Here is a 19469-nt window from a genome sequence, read left to right on the forward strand (position 1 = left end):
CGGCCTCAGACAGTTAACACTTACTAACTGTGTGACCTTGGGCAAGTCACTTAACCCCAATTGCCTCACTAAAAAAAAAAAAAAGATAAAACCACATGCTCAAAAGACCCCCTCCCCAAACCAATGTAAAAACTACCTTCTGTGGAATGGGGGAGAAGGAGACCAGGCAGCAGACATTACAAACATCAAGGCAAGGTCTCTGAAGGACATGAGCAAAATGTTTTCTAGGGAAGATCCTAGACTGAAAGCTGAAAGAGACCCCAATGGTCATCTAGTCCACAACCCATCACTTTCCACATGAGGAAACCAAAGTTTAGAAAGATGAAGTGACTCACCTGAAGTCAGACATCTAGTCAATGGCAGAGCCAAGTTAAAATCCAGGGTTTTTTTGTGTTTTGTTTTTTTTTTTAGTGAGGCAATTGGGGTTAAGTGACTTGCCCAAGGTCACACAGCTAGTAAGTGTTAAGTGTCTGAGGTCAGATTTGAACTCAGGTACTCCTGACTCTAGGGCTGGTGCTCTATCCACTGCGCCACCTAGCTGCCCCAAATCCAGGTTTTTGAAATCCAAATCCAACACTTTCTCCAATATACTACACTTCCCATTATTCTGTGGTACCCACTGTTGTTACCCATATGATACTGGACGTGATTTTGACCTTTTCTGTTGATTACACTCTACTGAAGTGGAATATTGCTACAGTTGTCGGCAAAGTGTTTTATAAAAGTAAGTATTAAGGGGCAGCTAGGTGGCACAGTGGATAGAGCACCGGCCCTGGAGTCAGGAGGACTTGAGTTCAAATCCGACTTCGGGTACTTGATATTGTCTGACCCTGTGTGATAGCTGTGTGACCCTGGGCAAGTCAGTTAACCCCGACTGCCTCACCCAAAAAAATCAACCAAATAAATAAATAAATAAATAAATAAAGATTTTTAAAGTATCGATGCCATAATACAACTTTTTTTTTTAAATCTCCAAACTGGGAGGAAGTCCTGAATTCAGAATAGAACTGTTTTTAAATAATAGTTGCCTGAAGTATGTATAAAAAGGCCATTTCTTAAAAATACTCATTCTCTGGTGAGTTGTACCTTAATGTCCTCAACTGCTAAATAAATGAGACTCTTGTATCATAGCAGTCGAAGAGAACATCTCAGACTCTAAAGCACTGTGTTGTCTGGCCTCTTGTAAGGCCATGGGGCAAAATGGAATAAGCATTGGATTTGGCGTCAGGTACATGAGTTCAAATCCTGAAATCCATATTTACCTTCATGACTTTAGAAAGTTCACCCTGTGACTCTCAGTTCTCTCATGTTAGAGGTGAGAATACTGAGGTCCAAGAAGCTTAAGTGACTTGTCCAAGGTCATTCACAACGTAAGCATCAGAAGTGGGATTGGACCCCAGAGGCAGTGCACTTACTGTTGTTCCATTTGGGAAGCCCGTCCCCAACCCCAAGGTGCTGGTTCTAGATTTCTAGATTTCTAACTCCTTGCTCTGAGATGTCTGTCTCACTCGGACTTACCTTATCTGAAACTATTTCCTCTCTGGGGCCTCAATTTCCTTTGAGTGCTATGAATAGATAATAAAGTATTCTTTATTATTTAGTAGTTTGGGACATTAAAGCACAACTCACCAGAGAATGTCTGTGTAACTCAATGACTAGTACTGTCCTTGGCCTTAGGAAGATCTGAATTCAAATCCCGCTTCAGATATTTATTAAAGGTGTGACCCTGGGCAAATCACTCAAACTCTCAGTGCATCCAGGCAAGAGTTCTACAATTGTTTAAAGCTAGAGAAGATTGTAAGTCTTCTTACAGAATAGCTGTTATTTGTATCAGTGGAGTAAATGCCCACTTTGGGAGTCTTCTATATGGATGAAATCACAGGTTCAGGATATATATATATATATATATATATATATATATATATATATATATATATATATATATATATATATATATATATAAATTGTCTATGTCCTGAGAATCTTACATTTATCACTAGGAAATCCTGCTTTATAGAAGACACAGAAACAGCACAAGGTTTAGCCCTAAGTAAAGAACAGAATATAATCGTTCACAATGCTCCTGAGTAGAGCTGCCTGAAATGTGCTTCCAGATCAAAAGCCTGGAGTGGAATGCCTATACTCCCCTGAAGTCGAAGGTGTGAGCCAGAGAGGTATAACTCCTAAGAAAAGAATGACTCATCTTACTCATCCTTCCAGATTAGACAAATAAAGCACTTGGAACTTTGGAGGGGGTATAGAATTGGAGGGGATCATAAGGGGAAGCAACAGGAAAAAAAAAAACACACCTCTCAGAGAAGACAGAGACCTTCTCAGAACTGGGTACACATATTTAAAAAGAATCCCTTATTCTCTCTTAGTCCCTAATCCCCCAGCTAAGGAAGAAGGTTCACATTTGGCTAAAATACAATCCTGTCACTGGCAATCAACTTTCTTCCATCAGTCCAGTACCCGAGTGCCAACTCTCTCTCCCTGTCCTGTCTGTCTTCGTCTCTGTCTCCCCTCCCCCCCTCCCCCCCCTCCAAACAATGTCAGGCGCTATGGAGAATTTAAAAGTTTTGTTCCCGTTCTCAAGGAGTTTATCATCAAGTAGAACGAGACCAGATTAATACCCATCAAATGAGAAGAAATTAAGCTGCTAACCTGCCAATGAGTACAATCGTGTTCTGAAAAGAGAGTAGTGTGAATTAGAGTAGTTTGGGAACATTTCACGGAGGAGTCAGGACTTGTGCCGGATCCTCAAAGTTGGGGTGATTATAATGAGAATCTGAAACTGCATCCCAAGATGGAAAATGAAAATGAATGTTAAATTCGCAAATAGTTTCACATCACGCTTAGATTTCTGGTATTTTCCCCAAAGGCCTCTGGTCATATATTAGACTTTATGAGTAGCTTGTTTTCTTGTTTTGTTTTGTTTTGTTTTTTAAGTGAGGCAATTGGGGTTAAGTGACTTGCCCAGGGTCACACAGCTACTAAGTGTTACGTGTCTGAAGCCAGATTTGAACTCAGGTCCTCCTGACTCCAGGGCCATGCTCTATCCACTGCGCCATCTAGCTGCCGCTATGGGTAGCTTGTTTATTCAAAATGAACATTGTTCTCTCCAGTAGAATGCCAGCTCCTTGGGGTCAGGGACTGTTTTGCCTGGCCTTTGTGTTCCCAGTATTGTTCCTAAACACATAATGGGCCCTAAATGAATGCTTGTTGCATTGGATTGGACATGACACTCCATACTACTTTTTTTTTTTTTGGGTGAGGCAATTGCGGTTAAGTGACTTGCCCAGGGTCACACAGCTAGTAAATGTCAAGTGACTGAGGCTGGATTTGAACTCATGTCCTCCTGAATCCAGGACCAGTGCTCTGTCCACTGCACCACCTAGCTGCCGCCCAACTCCATACTAAAATATAGAAAACTAGATATGGAGAGCTCCCAGAGTTCTCTTCAAACGGCATGCTCTGATGCTCAGAAAAGAAAAAGGAAGGCTGGGGGTGGAGGGTGGAGGGGGAAAGATTGTAACATAAGCTTCCCCATCTTCTCAACTTCCAGGACCTCACATTTCTCGATCTGATTTAGATTACCTTGGCTACCAGACATTTTCTCAGTGCTAACAGCTTGGATTTCATGTGTGGCAACTCACACCTTTCCTTCTAGGCCCTCAGAACAAATATTCAAATCATCTGGGTAGAAACCATATTCATATGGAGAAAAAGAAAGTCAAGAAGAAAATGAGCCACCTCGAGCTCACCTGACAGTGAGTATTCAACCTAGGATTGGGGGGCAGTCCGTTCCACCATTTGAGGAGGAGAAGAATATGCCAGTGAGAGCCACATTATCTCCCCTTGAGAGAAGAATGGAGTGAACTCCCCAATTCCCCACTTTCACTCCCATGTTCTCTCCCAATTGCCTTCATCGGACAACACTACATTCTCATGAGGGCACAGTAGATCCATCTTTGAAGATACTCAAATAAACTCATGGGCAAGGAAGTGTTTAAAATGAAAAAAGTTATTGGTTTGAACTTTTGTTCTTTAATTTCTCTGTAATGAGTGTTATAGTGCCTCTTAGCCTCCTTCATGTACCTTCTATGACAAGCCTTTGCTGATTCCCTTAATACTAGAGTTTTCTATCTGAGACTATTCCCGTTTTGTTTTCTGTATGCAAGTTGTTTGTACATAGTTGTTTGCATGACGTCTCCCCCAACAGACTGTAGGCTCTTTGGGAACAGGAACTCTCTTTGTATCCTTAGCACAGTGCCTGGCACGTAGTAGGTACTTAAATATTAATCGACTAACTGATGGCACCCGAAGTTAGAAATAAGTGGCAAACTAATTTCTTGTTCTACTCTAGTTTTGAACTCACTTCAAGGATACACAGAAGCAGAGAGGTTTGGGTCAATAAGCACAACAAGAATGGATGAGGCATAAGGCAAACAAAACAGTCCCTTTGAAGGGAGGAAGAAAGAAGTAAATATATGTATATGTTGGTTTAACAATGTAAACTATTCTTTTCTACTTTAAAATATTTTATTGTATAACACGCTGTCTGAATGAATTTCATGCACAAGAGGCCCAGGACAACTTAAATCAGAATATATATGATTATGATCTATAAAATGAGGGACTAGAATCTGCAATTAGGACTCTGAACCTTTTTGTGACATGGATGCCTTTGACCCAGTCTGGTAGAGCCTCTGGACCTCTTTTCAGAATAGTGTTTTTAAATATGTAAAATAGGGGGCAGCTAGGTGGTGCAGTGCATAGAGCACTGGCCCTGGATTCAGGAGGACCTGAGTTCAAACCCAGCCTCTGACACTACTTGACACTTACTAGCTGTGTGACCCTGGTCAAGTCACTTAACCCTCACTGCCCTGCTCAAAAAACCCAAAAACAAAACAATAAATATGTAAAATAAAATACATAGGATCACAAAGGTAACTGATTACAATGAAATAGTTATCAAAATATTTTTCAAAACTAAGTTTATGGATCCTACATTAGGCAGCCTTGGACTTGATGTTCTCCGTCAGTTTCTTTGAGCTCTCCCATTCTGGGCTTCCAACAAAAGCAGCTCGCCAAAGGCGGCCTGCCGTCTAAATCTTTACCAGAACTACACTGGAACAACTATGGGATTCCAGCTATTGTTGCCTGAACATATAGATCTAGTCTCCAGCTAATATGCTTGGGTGTTGCCCAGGAGATTTGAATTTATCCTAATGGGAGCTTCTCATCCCTGCAATGTCAATAAGAAAAATGGACTTCTTTAGTTCACAGCTGGCCAAATTCATTTCCCACATGGATGAAACCTGAGGTTAGAAAACACCACTTAGAGATGACTCATTTCGGGATCCTCTGCCAAAAAAACAAAACCAAAGCAAACCTATCCCTTGATGTCGTGTGCCCCAGAACCCATTATTCACCTGTTCTGAAGGTGACTGCCACCTCTACTCCAGGTTGACCCCCCCCCACAAGACATACTCTTCTCTGCTGCCAAGGAAAACCCAACTTTTCGTTAAGACTTCCACCTATGTATGGGCTAACTGGAACCTTAATTCCCTCCAGTCATTTATTCAGTGGTTTATTTTACAAGTGTGGGAGGGAGAGATGGGATGGGCAAGAAACCAATTCCCTTAATTTCTCATCTCCTGATTTCCTTAAACCATCTTCAGAAGTAAGAGGGCTCTGGGGCAAGGACTTTTAAATTAGGAATCTCCCTGAGCTAGCTGGACATGTAAGTCAGTTTTTTCCCCTTGTATTTTCCATTTCTAGATGTGTATGTGAGGGAAAGAGCTTGTCCTTGGGTGTGTCTACAGCCCAGTTACACATAACACCAGTTCTAGACAGCCTTGAACCATTTCTTTTTTCTTTCTTTTTTCTTTTTTGGCAGGGCAATGAGGGTTAAGTGACTTGTCCAAGGTCACAAAGCTAGTAAGTGTCAAGTATCTGAGGCTGGATTTGAACTCAGGTCCTCCTGAATCCAGGGCCAGTGCTTTATCCACTGCACCACCTAGCTGCCCCCAAACCATTTCATATATAAGACCTCAGTGTACTTGTGGAACTAGAAAACAATTAGTCAGAATTTAAAAAAAAATCCACCCCTTTAAGTTGATAAATGAAGTTATGTTAGTACACACATATACATTTGCATTTGCTGAAAGTACTGGGTCCATTCAAAGTTGTCCCCCCTGAGGTAAGGGCTCCTCTGATACTACCTTCTGGGAAGGGAAAAAAGGGAGGGAGAATGGAAGTATCTATTCCGGTTTGCTGGAAGCACCAACTTAAAAGGGAAAGAACAGAAGAAGTTGGCTAGGATGCATGGGACGGATATGAAAGTGCTGTGAGGTTTGCTAAACTAGCTGCATGCCAAAAATTAATTCATAAGCAAATGCTTATTTTACAGTTTCCCACTTACTGCAAAACGTCAAATGGAAACTCAAGATTTCTTTTGGGGGTTGGTAGGAGGGGGCAGGGAGGAGTGAGGACAGTTGGATGGAGGAAGTTTTATACTTCCAAAAAAAAGAAGGAAAGAAATTTAAACTAGATTTAGAGGTCAGACAATTTGTCAAGTTCCTATGTGACCCAGAGATCATCAACAGCCACTATCTGCCCCGCCCCAACCTTTTTGTGTCTAGGGAGATGAATCACAGTAACGACATTGTTCAAATCCAAACAGCACCCACATCTACCATGTCACATGGGTGTGATCCACTCTCATTTATTGTGATGATTTTGAAAGCCAGGGCTGGGCCAGAGTAGCCAGGAACATAGTTAAGGTGAGTGAGAAATCACACTTTGCCCATGAGGAAAGGTAATCCAAATTCCCCTAGATCTTTAGGCAGGATCTGCGAGCTGAGACATAATGAAAATAGTGGGCAAATTCCCTTTGGGAAGCTTCTTGGGTTGCCAAATTCTGTGTTGCATCACACATACATTTCCATAAATGGAAGACTCCATTGCCGAAGCAATGGAATATTAGCAAGAAGCCTGTCCCAGATGACCACATCCTCTTTTAAATGATTCAGTAGAAAACGAAAAAGGATGTGATCCAAGCCTCTGGTAGGAGAGCATCAGCCTTTAAGCAAAAGAAGGAATCATGCAGTATTTACTTTGTCCATCTTTCATCACATCCATAGACCTTCTATGACCTGAACATACACTTTTATATTTGAGATCACAGTCACATCTAGCCTGTGTACAAAGAATCACTCGGCTTCCGGTCTTTTCTTCCAGAACCCTCTCTATCCTTTCTCAAATTTCTTTTTTTAACTTCCTACATACACTGACCTGACTACTAGTCAAGGAAAAACTTGGGAGTGGGACAATGAAATCATTGTAATTGAAGATATATGACGTGTTGTCTTGTTTGGAGACTCCTACAAGGCCAGAATTGGGTCTTTTTTTTTTTTTTATCTTTGCATCTCCCCAGGCACCTAGCGTGGCATAATGTTCCTGGAAAGTAAGGATTGTTTCCTTCATTTTGTATCTCCAACACACAGTAAGTGCTTAATAAATGTTTGTTACTGAAGTGAACTTCACAAAGTAGGTGCTTAATGAATATTTGCTGAATGAATGCCTTAAACACTGCGGGAGAAGAGTCAACTAAAGCATAAATCTGATTTGAAAAGGGATTTCGTTAGATAAGAAGAGCTCTCCATTCAGAGGCAACATGTAGGTCAGCGGTCATTTTGTCCTGCGTGCTTTTTTTCTACCATTTATTATATAAGCAACCTGCAGCTCTGTGAAGGCCCACGTGGCCACAAATGGATCTCCCTCCCCCTTGCAGTAACGTGGGTCAGGTTAATGGGGAAGAGAGAATGAGGTCGTGAGTTACCAAAGAAACTCATTCTTGCCTTCTGGCCTGAATGAAATGCAGAACCCAAGTCCTCATTAATGGTCATTACTGTGGTTTTTAACCCAAGTCAAATGCCACCTTTGCTGTGTACAATTCACGTGTGGAGTTCTCTTATTTTCAGTGAGGAAAGCAGGCTAATCCCAGAAAGCCAGACTACTCTCCTGGTGTTCCTAGTTCTCCTCCTACTGTGGGACCAATCCTTTTCAGCATCCCTTGTAGGACCATCATGCATATCATGCCTCCCCTCTCCCACCCACCCCTCCTTTCTTCTTGCTGCACTTGCTCTTTTTTTTTTTTAAGTGAGGCAATTGGGGTTAAATGACTTGCCCAGGGTCACAAAGCTAGTAAATGTTAAGTGTCTGAGGCAGATTTGAACTCAGGTACTCCTGACTCCAAGGCTGGTGCTCTATGCACTCTGCCACCTAGCTGCTCCCTGCACTTGCTCTTAATGAGCTCATTAGCTTTCATAGGTTCAACAATCATTTTGGTCTACTGCAACAGATTTCAAGGAATATCCCCCACTCCTGTCTCTTCCTTCTCTCATTTATAGGTGCCATACTGATATTCCCAAAGCACATGTCTGACCAGGTCAACACCCTGCTCCAGAAGCTGAAGAGGCTTTCTATTCCCTTTAGGAGTAAATGACACACTCCTTGGTTAGGTACTTAGAAGTCCTTTGTCATTTGCCTCCAACCTATCTTTATGGTCTGATTTCACATTCCTCCCCCTCACTTTCATGGGTTTTATTTTTGTTGTTTTGTTTTGTTTGCTTGTGGGCAATGAGGGTTAAATGACTTGCCCAAGGTCACAGAGCTAGTAAGCGTCAAGTGTCTGAGGCTGGCTTTGAACTCAGGTCCTCCTGAATCCAGGGCCGGTGCTTTATCCACTGTGCCACCTAGCTGCCCCCCGCCACTTTCTATGTTCTAATCAAACCATCCTTCTTGCTCTTCCTTGGATAATAATATACTCTCTCTTGCCCTCATGCCTTTGCACAGACTACCCCTATTTCTCGAATGTTCTTGCTCACTCTCTACCTCTTAGAAATCCTAGTTTTCCTCAAAGATCAGCTCGAGTACCTCCTCCTACAGCAGTCCACTGGTGCTTTATGGATCTGCCTAGCTATTAGCACTCTCCATCCTGCATTTACTTTGCAGAGTGATTGTGAGTTTACTTATCTGTTTACATGTTGTATTCCCCAGGAGAGTGTAAACTTCTTGAGGGCAGGGTCTGTGTTACTTTTGCCTTCTATCTCCAGTCCCTGCACAGTGCTGGATGCATATTAGGTGTTTAATAAATCCTCGTTGAACTGAATCAACAGGGGCAATGTTAGAAGATGACCATTCCAGGCCTTAGTGAACAAAGTGATGTGACAGATGGCAGGTGAGTGTGGGGAACACCAGGAGTTCAGTTTAGCTCCTGGGATACAGAAGGTATGAAGGGGAGGAATATGGCTGGAGCCAGATTAAAGAGGACTTTAAATATCAGGCTGAGGAGAGAGTGTTCTATCTTTGAGGCAACAGGGAGTCTGGAAAGTAGAACCCAAGTTCTAACGGTATGGCTTGAGGGAACCAAAAACTATACGGATTCCACAGTGAAGTCATGACATATCCATGTCTGGTGATTCAACAGTATGCCCTAAAGTACATTTGAAGGACACTCATGAGAGCCTGGCCTATGAAATAGAAACAGAATATTTTCACCTGTTCTAAGAATAATAATCGATGTAAATCAAGCCTGGCATTTTGTCTGAAACTGAGGCATGTGGGTATGAGTAACAAATGTGTGAAAACATGAAGCTAATATTCATAATTACTTAAAAATGATAAAAAAAACTTGGGGAAAAAACAGCTTCATTATGCCACATGATCACCAACCAACTGTGAAAAAAACATACTGCAGATCATTATTTCTATAGTGCCTAATGTGCCCAGAGTTAAATCATGTGGCTCATTAGTCATGAAATAGTCTGTATTCTACAGGCGCTCCATGTAACACATGAATCAAGGCTTCTTGAACACAACAGTTATATGATACTTTTTACTATGTATTAATGATGACCAAGCTTCACACACTGAGATAGTTTACCCTTTGGTAAAGGCTCCTTCCTGGGCACATTTGTGATTAGATTTCACACACTTTGGCAATATTGAATGTGCTTTTCATAGAATCATGACCTTAGATCTAGAAGGGACTTCAGGTGCCAATCCCCTCATTTTAGAGAAATTTAAAAGGAAACTGAGGCTCAGAGAGGTTCAGGGACAAGACCACATATGGAATAAGGGAGCAGGGATGCAAACCCAGGTACTCCTTCTTACAACAAACTACAACAACAACGATTACCATCACCACCCCACCACTGTACCACACTTGATTCTTCATTATAATTCCCCCAAGTACTACACTTTAGTAAACTTGATCTCCGGGGCTAATTATCACAAATTCCCACCCAATTTGTGAGTTCTTCAATAATGAGGGGTTTTGGGGTAGTTTTTTTTTTTTTAATATACCATAGTGCCTAACTCTGTATGGTGGGGAAACATCCTTCAAAACTGCCAAACTCTAGCAAACCTTGTTCATTCACATTCTGCACTTAGGAATTTGTAATAACATGAACAGGACCTTAGAACAGGTTCCTGGTTCTAAGTCATTCTCCTCTTTACAGATATACTAAATTAACAGTGACAACAAGATTGTGGGCAATACTCAAAACACTTGAAAATAAAGTACCGTTTATATGTCAATAATTGACATGCTGATTAGAACTCGTATCTACATAACTATTCATTATAACAGGTTGCCTTAGGGACCTCTCCTGTGAAATACCTTGTTAGCCAAGAAGTCAGCTAACAAGTAGCCTCTGCTCCCAGCATTCCTCTGTGTTCTCTGAGGCTACCAGCCCCACTCTGGCTTTACTTTATTGGCTTGCCTTCTTGCCCCTATGGTTAGCCAATCTCATTCCTGAATCCTGTCTTTCAGCAGTCCCCACTCTGGCAAGCCCAGTCCTGGGTCACCCTCTGTTTCTACTCCTAAGCACTGTTGGGGATTCATGAAACCACACTGACTCAGTCCACAACAGACTCATGCCAACCTTAACAGGGTCCTCACTGTTGAGAGCAATCCTTTTATTCATCTCAGATTGACTCTGGATCATACCTTCCCCCATAGTGGTCCCAAATTCTTTCCCTTCATATTACCTACTCCATCCTCATCCTTTCTCCCTCCTCCCCTAGCCCCACCTAAGACAAGGACGGCATGTTCTGCCATCGCCTCAAACTCTGCAGGTTCAAAGCTGAACTCATTCTACTTTCCTGAAAAGACTAAGGCCATTTATTATAAGTTCCCTTCATCACCTCCTCCACACCCTTACCCACCCATTCATTCTTTCCTTCTGGTCTCAAAGGATGCAGGAGCCCTCTTTTATTTGTAGCTTTAATCCTATTCCTTCCCATCTCATCTGGCATCTGCCTCATTAATCATTCCTTCTTACCCCCTCATCTATAGTCCCTCTTTACTGACCTCATTAATCTCTTTCTACTGGACCCCAATGCTTTGATGAAGGAGGACTTTTGCACAACTCTGCTTCATTTGTCTATCACCAGCAAGTCTATCACAGCAGAGGTCCCTAAGTCTTCTTGAAGAATGAAGGATGGGGAGGCAGCTAGGTGGTACAGTGGATAAAGCACTAGCCCTGGATTCAGGAGGACCTGAGTTCAAATCCCACCTCAGACACTTACTAGCTGTGTGACCCTGGGCAAGTCACTTAACCTCTGTCAGCCTCAATTTCTTCACCTGTAGAATGGAGAAAATAATAGCACCTACTAACTGGTATTGTTGTGAGAATAAACTGAGACAACATAGTGCTTTGCAAACTTTAAGGAGCAATGTAAATTCTTGATGTAATAATTCAAGTTATTATTAATATTATTAATTTTCACAACAACCCTGGGAGGTAGGTGCCATTATTATTCCTGCTTTACAGATGGGGACACTGAGTCTGAGAAAGGTTAAAAGACTTGCCCAGGGTCACACAACTAGGAAGTATCAAAGGCAGGTTATGAATTCAGGTCTTCCTGATTTCAAAACCAAAACTCTATCTACTGAGTCAGAATTCCTTTGAGCCAACCACCTCCTCAATTTATCATCATATATCTTTCCTTTACATTACTACTAAATTTCCTTGGGCTCCAGAGGGAGCTTTTTATTTTTAAAAATATTTTTATTTACTTTGTTAGATATTTCTCAATTACATGTAAATTTTCTTTAACATTTATTACTATTAAATTTCTAGGAAGCTAAGTCTGTAGTCACTGCCTCCAATTAAACACCTTCCTAAAACCTAGCTTCATCCACACCATTATAGTGAACTGGCTCTCTCAAAGGCTTACGGTTGGGGCAGCTAGGTGGTGCAGTGGATAGAGCACTGGCCCTGCATTCAGGAGGACCTGAGTTCAAATCTGGCATCAGACACTTAACAATTACTAGCTGTGTGACCCTGGGCAAGTCACTTAACCCCAAATGCCTCACCAAAAACAAACAAAAAAACAAAACAAAGGCTTACGGTTGCTTAATACCTAAATCCAATTCCCTTTTCTCAGTATTCACCATCCTTGACCTTTCTCCATCATGTGACAAGGCTGACCAGCCCCTCTTGGCTCTTCCTTTCCTCTCTCCAGTGTTTGTTCTCCCTCTAATTATTTGACACCCTTTCAGCTTTATTTACTGGCTTCTTTTCCTCCTTTCTCCTGTTCATTGATGTGGATACTCCAGAAAACTCCATCTCTGTCCTCTTTTCTATTCTGTCTGGGGAATCTCTTCCATTCCCTTGCCTTCAGTTACCTCTTCTATCAAGAGGATTCTCAAATCTATATATCTCATTCCAACCTTGGCCTCCTAAGCCAGTTCCATGTTTCCAAATTCCTGCTATATGCCTCAACTGCATGCCCAGCCATCTCTTCTGGGGGACTCATCTCCCCTCTCAAATCTGCCTCTCCTCATGGCTTCTTTGTTTCTTTGGTAGCTCTGCCAATCTCCCAGTTTAGCAAGTGAGGCTTGGAACCTCAATTATTTCTCACAGTTTCTTCTCCTCTAACATCCAATTAGCTGATGGGTCTTAGAAACGTTACCCTTACAATATATCTCTGAAAGTGATTTCCTATCCTCGTATTTCTTATATAGCACTTTGCCTAGACCATTTCCATTCTACTCTGTATTCTAATAACACTTTATTGAATCGAGCCATTCAAGTCAACTAGCATTTACTAAGTACCTACTAAACACTGGAGATACAAAACAAGGCGGAAAAAAGTCCCTGCTCTCAAGGAGCCCGCAGTTTAATTATGAGTTCAAAGCAGAGTCCTGCATCCTGCCTCCTCTTCCCCTCTTAAATGTAAACTTATTCTACCTCTTATCCACCCCCCCACACCTAGAGTTTAAGCTCTTCCAAGACTGAGACTGTGTGTTTATCTTTAGATCTCTAATGTCAAGTGCAGAGTTTTTCAAATGTCAGGAGTGAAATGAATAAAAAAGCATTTATTAAGGACTCAGTCTGTGGCAGGCTCTGTCTTAAGTCCTGGGGATTACAATCTAACAGGAGAGGACGACCCCCAGAAGGGACTGGTGGCTATGGAAGGCCTCCTGGGTCTAAGAGGGACAGGGATAAAAAGGAGAGTAACACCCCCTCCCTTCCTAGGAACAATGGCAGACTGCATTTGTTCCTGGTTCCAGAACGCAGGTGGGGTGGGTAGTTGGATGGGTAGGCAGCTGACAAGGCTAGAGAGAAGAAAGGAGAGCAAGGAGTGACATGAAGCATGGGGGGAGGCTGCCTGAAAGAGTGGACTGGGTGAAGCATCAGAACATCAGGGGCCTCAGGGCAGAAGTTTCAGAGATGAAAGGGTTAAAATCTCCACAGTATGCTCTCTGATCCAGGAAGCAAGATGGCTGTTGCGGCTGTCCAGGAGATGACCAATGAGTGGGGATGAATATCTTTGAACCTATGATCCCATGTGTTTGCCTAATTGAATTAGGTTGCCTTTTTTCCCAGCTCTTTTAGGGGCCTATTATTACTCCTTCAAACAGACTCTGTTGCCTGTCACATCTCTCCCTCTTTCTCCATTCAAATTGCTCCCACCCTTAGGCACTCATAACTTTTGTGTACTACTGAAACTGCCTCCTGTTAATCTCCTCCATGCTAGTCTCTTCTCCATGTAGCCATCAAAATAAATAATCTTCTGAAGACACAAGTGTGACTCCCTAGCTCAAAAACCTACTATGGCTCCCTACTATCTCCAGAATGAAATAACAATTTCTTTTTTTTTAAATTTAATTTATTTTATTCTAAACTTAAGAAATAAAACAAGTATTTCTATAACATAGTAGAATAGAAAAAAAAAAGGCCTGGTATTTAGGGACCTCTATAATTTGGATCCCACCTACCCTTCTAGCCATGTTTCTCCTTCTCAACTTGACATTCCAGCCACACTGGACTATTATTGATGGTTCCCAGTACTTGACGCTATCTCCCTCTTCTCTGTAGCTTCTCTATACCTGGAAGTCTCTCTCTCCTCAATCTTTAACTTGAGAATCCTTATTGTCGTACAAGGTGCAAATCCAAAATTCCCTCTACAAACCCTTCCCTGCCACTTCTACACATTCCTGCTCTCTTTTCCTCCTAGATTTTCCTTCTACTTTACTATACTAGACAGACACATGTATGGGTGTATGTATGTATATACGTATGCATGTACTATACATGTTTTCCTCAGTAGAACGCAAGTTCCTTGGGTATAGGGACTGACTAGTTTTGGCCTTTGTAGTGCGAGCATCTAGCACAGGCCTTTGCATGTAGGAGACACTTGTGGAGTTGAATCCGCAATTAGTACAAACTGGTAAAGTTTCATTGCACTCTAAAATTAAAGGCATCTGAATTAATTTAAGCAACAACCCCAGGAAATGAAGCTAATCTGGTATACATACGTATTTTTTTAAATGGGGAAAAAAAAGAAACCTAAATCACACAGACGTTCCCAACTTTTTTTTTTTTTTGGTCACTTTGTGATGAGTTCATCTGAATGCCAGGGACATTCTCTTTTAGAAAAAATCAGATTATCAACTATTTTCTAAAGTCATGCTTGTTTCCGAGCAAATTTTGAAATACAAAAGTATGAGTTATTGGAGAAGAGAGCACATAAAGGGGAAGTGTGTGAAACAATACCAGAGAGGTAGATGCCAGGTAGACCGTAGAGGTGAGAGGTTAAGTATTGTCCGAACTGGCCTAAATTGAATTGGTTTTTTAAAGGATTTCACAATCTTATTCCCAGAACAAGCAGGGTAGAATAAACACTACACCTTCAGAACGACACGTCTGTTGTTCAAGCAGTTGATAATACTCGATGACTCCATGACATGGAAAGTAAACAGCACTTATTACCCCTGTGCCTTACTACCCCCCATCACCGAACACCTTCCCTACCTGAATGGTGGTGTTGCCGCCTTCTAAGAGCGCGATGGCAAGCAGAATACTTTCGTGAAAAACTCGGTCACTGGATGCATTCATGATGAGATCGATGACGAGATTGGACGCCCCTTCTTTGTCTAGATGGCACTGAACATCCGCCAAACTCATCTCGCCTCTGCTCATGGTACTAGATCCTGAACTTCCCCCTAGAAAGGTGGAGCACCATGATGGAGAGTGAGGTACCAGACCAGTAAGTCCATTCAACACAAAATCAATTTCCTAATGCTTCGGGCATTTGCTGACACAGAGGAAAAATGGACCAGAAATGAACTTTTGTGGCAGAAGGGAACTTTAGAGATTATCCACTACATAAATGCAAGCTATCATCATCACCACAAAGGAACAAGTCATTGTCCTCTTGGCCTCGGTTTCTTCCTCTGTAGAATGGGGAGATTAGATGATTATGTTTCTAGATTAAATGTTATAATACATATCATTTCATACATTGTATATATTTGCTAACATACGCACATATCATTTTCCCTCAAGAGAATGTAAGCTCTTGGAGGGCAGGGAATGCGCCATTTTTGTCATTATATCCTGTTACGTCTGGTACATGGTGCAGCTTAATAAATGTTTGCTGAATGAGTGATTCCTGAGGTCAGGTATAGCTCCAAAATCTGTGATTATCTGTGATTCAAAAATGACTAATAGCTCAAGGCCACCATAAAATACTTTAAAAAATCATTTCTTCCAAAAAAAAAATAATTTCTTCTCCAGGAAAGCAAGTGGGTGTATAGGGCTAATTGTTGTGTACTCTCATGATAATTCTTCCTAGGCAGTAATTACTTGTTTAATTCTACTGGTTAATAGGAAGACTTTTTGTTAGTGACTGGGAATATAATCAAGTCAAGTTGACCGGATTATTCATATATCATGGGAAAGGAATATGATCTAGTGAAGCAAAAGAAGTAAACACTTAGTAAATGTTCAACTTATGGATTTTCTAATTCCATTAGAGAAGAAAATAGGGCCTTCTTTTGCATGAAAATATTTATAGGTGGTTTTTTTTTCTTGATAGGATATAAGCTAAAGAAATAATGAGCTGCTTTAAAGAAAAAAAAAATAACAACCCTTCCCCAGATCCCCACACAGCCCCAGTTCACCTGTTAAATATTCAATCTGTTATGCAGAAACATGCAGATACCACACGGCAATCCAGAGTCACACACAGCACTAATTAGCCTACCGCACAGCCTACCTCCTCCCCCAGCTTTGCCAGGTCCTCCTGGAGATAGCGGGCCATTGCCAAAGCTCGTAAGGCTCTCTCTTCTTCCTGCAGGTCTGATGTTTCCATAGTAACGGTTGACCAAAATTTGCCTGAGTGCCTCACCCTTAATTCAAACAGGATAATGAAATCAGGTCCTGAATTTAATGCATAACTGAGCAACTAATATTCAAAAGACACAGGGGTACTCAGTCATAATTGGCCTAGTTTTACTAGGGGGAAAACAGATCAGGAACACTTGCAAACTTTCAGGTTAATTTGTTCAATATTTTCCAAGTGACAAGACCACATAACCCTAAGCAGCAACTCCGGATGTTTCCTCTTCCTGATACTCTTTGTCAAATAGTAAAAAATGCAAAGACTAAAATTAAAGGCTCATTTACATATTATAACGTTTACCATCATTCTTATGCACTTAAGCGACTTTTAAAGATTATCTAATGAACATTAAACTTCATTTCCATCACTTTAAATTCTCTTCTAATCTTTGTCAGTGTACAGAGACATTTCACATCAACACATGCAGTGGCATCCAGGGGTATCAATATCAACACGCTTCATCAGTATAGGCCACACCTGAGCCATTTGTCATGGTTTAGGAGGATTTTATCACATCAACCTACCATAATTTATTTAGCCATTCTCCTACTGTTGTGGGCATTGAGGCTGTCTCTGATTTCACACTATTATAAATAGTGCTGTGAACATCATGGTACAAATTATTCTCTCCTGTGGGTTATTTCCTTGGAACATATTCCCCAAAGTGGAAATACCAGGTCAAAGGGTATGAACAATTTTATAGCTTGTTATGTATTGCATGACTTCTCTCCAAAAAGGCTGAACCAATTTGCTGGGCCACCAGCATTGTAACACAGTTCCTGTTTTAGAATACCATCTAAAAGCAACTAGAAAAAATCCTATTTTTAAAGATATTCATGTGATTTTTTTTTCTTGGAGGGGGGGGGTGACTTGAGTCCCGTGATTTGACTGGTAAAGGGTACTAGGGCGGAAACTCCCTCTACCAATGTTGATTAACAACTGTTTTGCACTCATAGTCTCCTAGGGAGCTGCTCATTGGATAAGTCATTGACATTTAGATAGGTCCAAAATGCAACAAATCAGTTTCCATGGAACATGTAAAAATATGGCTCTAGCCAAAGTGGATATTCTCAATGTGTTAACAAGAATTCAAAAAACAGGGGTAGACACTATGTCTTCCTTATAGCAGTCTTGTCCCTTTCAGTCTTTTAAACACTGGAGAATTACAAACAGAAACTCCCCAACTATAATGGAGTTCTTTGGACATCAGACTACCAAAGATACCCCAATCATGAAGCATAACTCTTGCCTATGTCCCTAGTCTAGTAGAAAGATCTCTTGTCTCTCCAAAGCCTTCTACTTTAAAGTGACTCATTTTCCCTATTCCTCTATCTTTCCTCCAGCCACCAATAGTACCCACTGAACTTACAGTTGGTGAGATGACCCCCGATTTCACTGAGAAGACTGAATCAGTGTCCTCTGCAAATCCTCCCAGGCTCCCTTTCCAAACATATCAGCAACATCACCCCCTTTTTACTCAGGGCGATAAGTTTGTCCCACTATTCTCCTTATGACCTGTAACCTGAAACTTCTCTCCTGCATCTTAACTGCCCCATCTCCACTGGTTCTTTTGCAACTACTTAGGTGTACTTGCCCAAGTCAGCTGCTACTCCCTATTCCATCCTTCCCCTCCCCCTTACTGCCAGAATTCCTGAAAAACATATCAACACCTGAATGACATTGCTTCATGACTTCTCATATCTTCTTCTTCTTTTTTTTTTTTTTTTTAGTGAGGCAATTGGGGTTAAGTGACTCGCCCAGGGTCACACAGCTAGTAAGTGTTAAGTGTCTGAGCCGGATTTGAACTCAGGTATCCCTGACTGCAGGGCTGGTGCTCCATCCAATGCGCCACCGAGCTGCCCTGTTCATATCTTCTTCAACTCCTCGCAAACTGGTTTATTTCCCTATCGCTCTATGAAAATGTTCTCAAAGTTATATAGAAATAGAAAATATTCATCGATATAAAATAATATAAAATATTCACCGATAATAAGTATACAGTCCATCAGTCCCCCTTTTCATCCTTTCCTTCTCTGAATTGCACACACAAGGCATTTAACAAACGTCTACTGAACTGAATCGACTTCTAGGCGGTATTTGACAAAACTGACTTCTAAATATGCGCCTCATCCTAACTCTCATGCCTCTATCAAAAGTATGAACATCCTTTGAGTCACCCCGAATTCTAATCTTGACATCCTCTTTGACCTCTTCCTGTCCCTATTAATCTACTGGTGGTTTCTACCTCTTTGGGTTTTTCTCCAACTCCGCCCCCTCTTCTCCATTCCCAGTATAACCATCTCAGTTTGGATTCTTGTCTTCTCTCACCTGAACATCTGTAGCCTTGAAATTTTTCCTTTACTCCAAGTCCCAATCACATGCAACTTTCTCTATGAAACCTTCCCCAATACCCAAGGTGAGAGATTTCTTCCTCCTCAAATTTATTTAAGTATTTTGCTTGACTCACCTTTGACCCAGTCACTGTCTATTACATGCTATAATTATTTGTGCTTTATGTCATAGTCTCTCTCCCTCCCCACTAAATATACTCCTTGAGGCAAGGAATGAACCCCTTTTCATCTCTGCATCCTTAGTGCCTAGGACAGACAGTGTCTTAAATATGATGGACACCTAATATATCTGTTGAATTGGCCAACCCCTATTTCTGTGTATCTTCTTCCTCACTGACTTTGGAGGCTTCACCTTTTCAGGTTCTCCTAACTACTTTTTTTTGGGGGGGGGAGGGGGGAGGGCAATGAGGA

General features: G+C 41.4%; 1 protein-coding gene across 8 annotated transcripts in view; it reads right to left on the minus strand.

The window, feature by feature from the left end:
• The window catches only part of ITPR1 (inositol 1,4,5-trisphosphate receptor type 1), a 395541-nt gene that overhangs the window by 127070 nt on the left and 249002 nt on the right, over positions 1-19469 (minus strand). For all 8 annotated transcript variants that reach the window (XM_043977918.1, XM_043977916.1, XM_043977917.1 and 5 more), the window contains 2 exons: positions 16582-16714; positions 15336-15526 (listed from right to left, as the gene is read on the minus strand). In XM_043977918.1, the coding sequence (XP_043833853.1) occupies positions 15336-15526; positions 16582-16714 (324 nt within the window). The remainder of the gene's footprint in view (positions 1-15335; positions 15527-16581; positions 16715-19469) is intronic.

Source organism: Dromiciops gliroides, chromosome 1 (assembly GCF_019393635.1).
Source record: "Dromiciops gliroides isolate mDroGli1 chromosome 1, mDroGli1.pri, whole genome shotgun sequence".
Taxonomy (NCBI): Eukaryota; Metazoa; Chordata; class Mammalia; order Microbiotheria; family Microbiotheriidae; genus Dromiciops; species Dromiciops gliroides.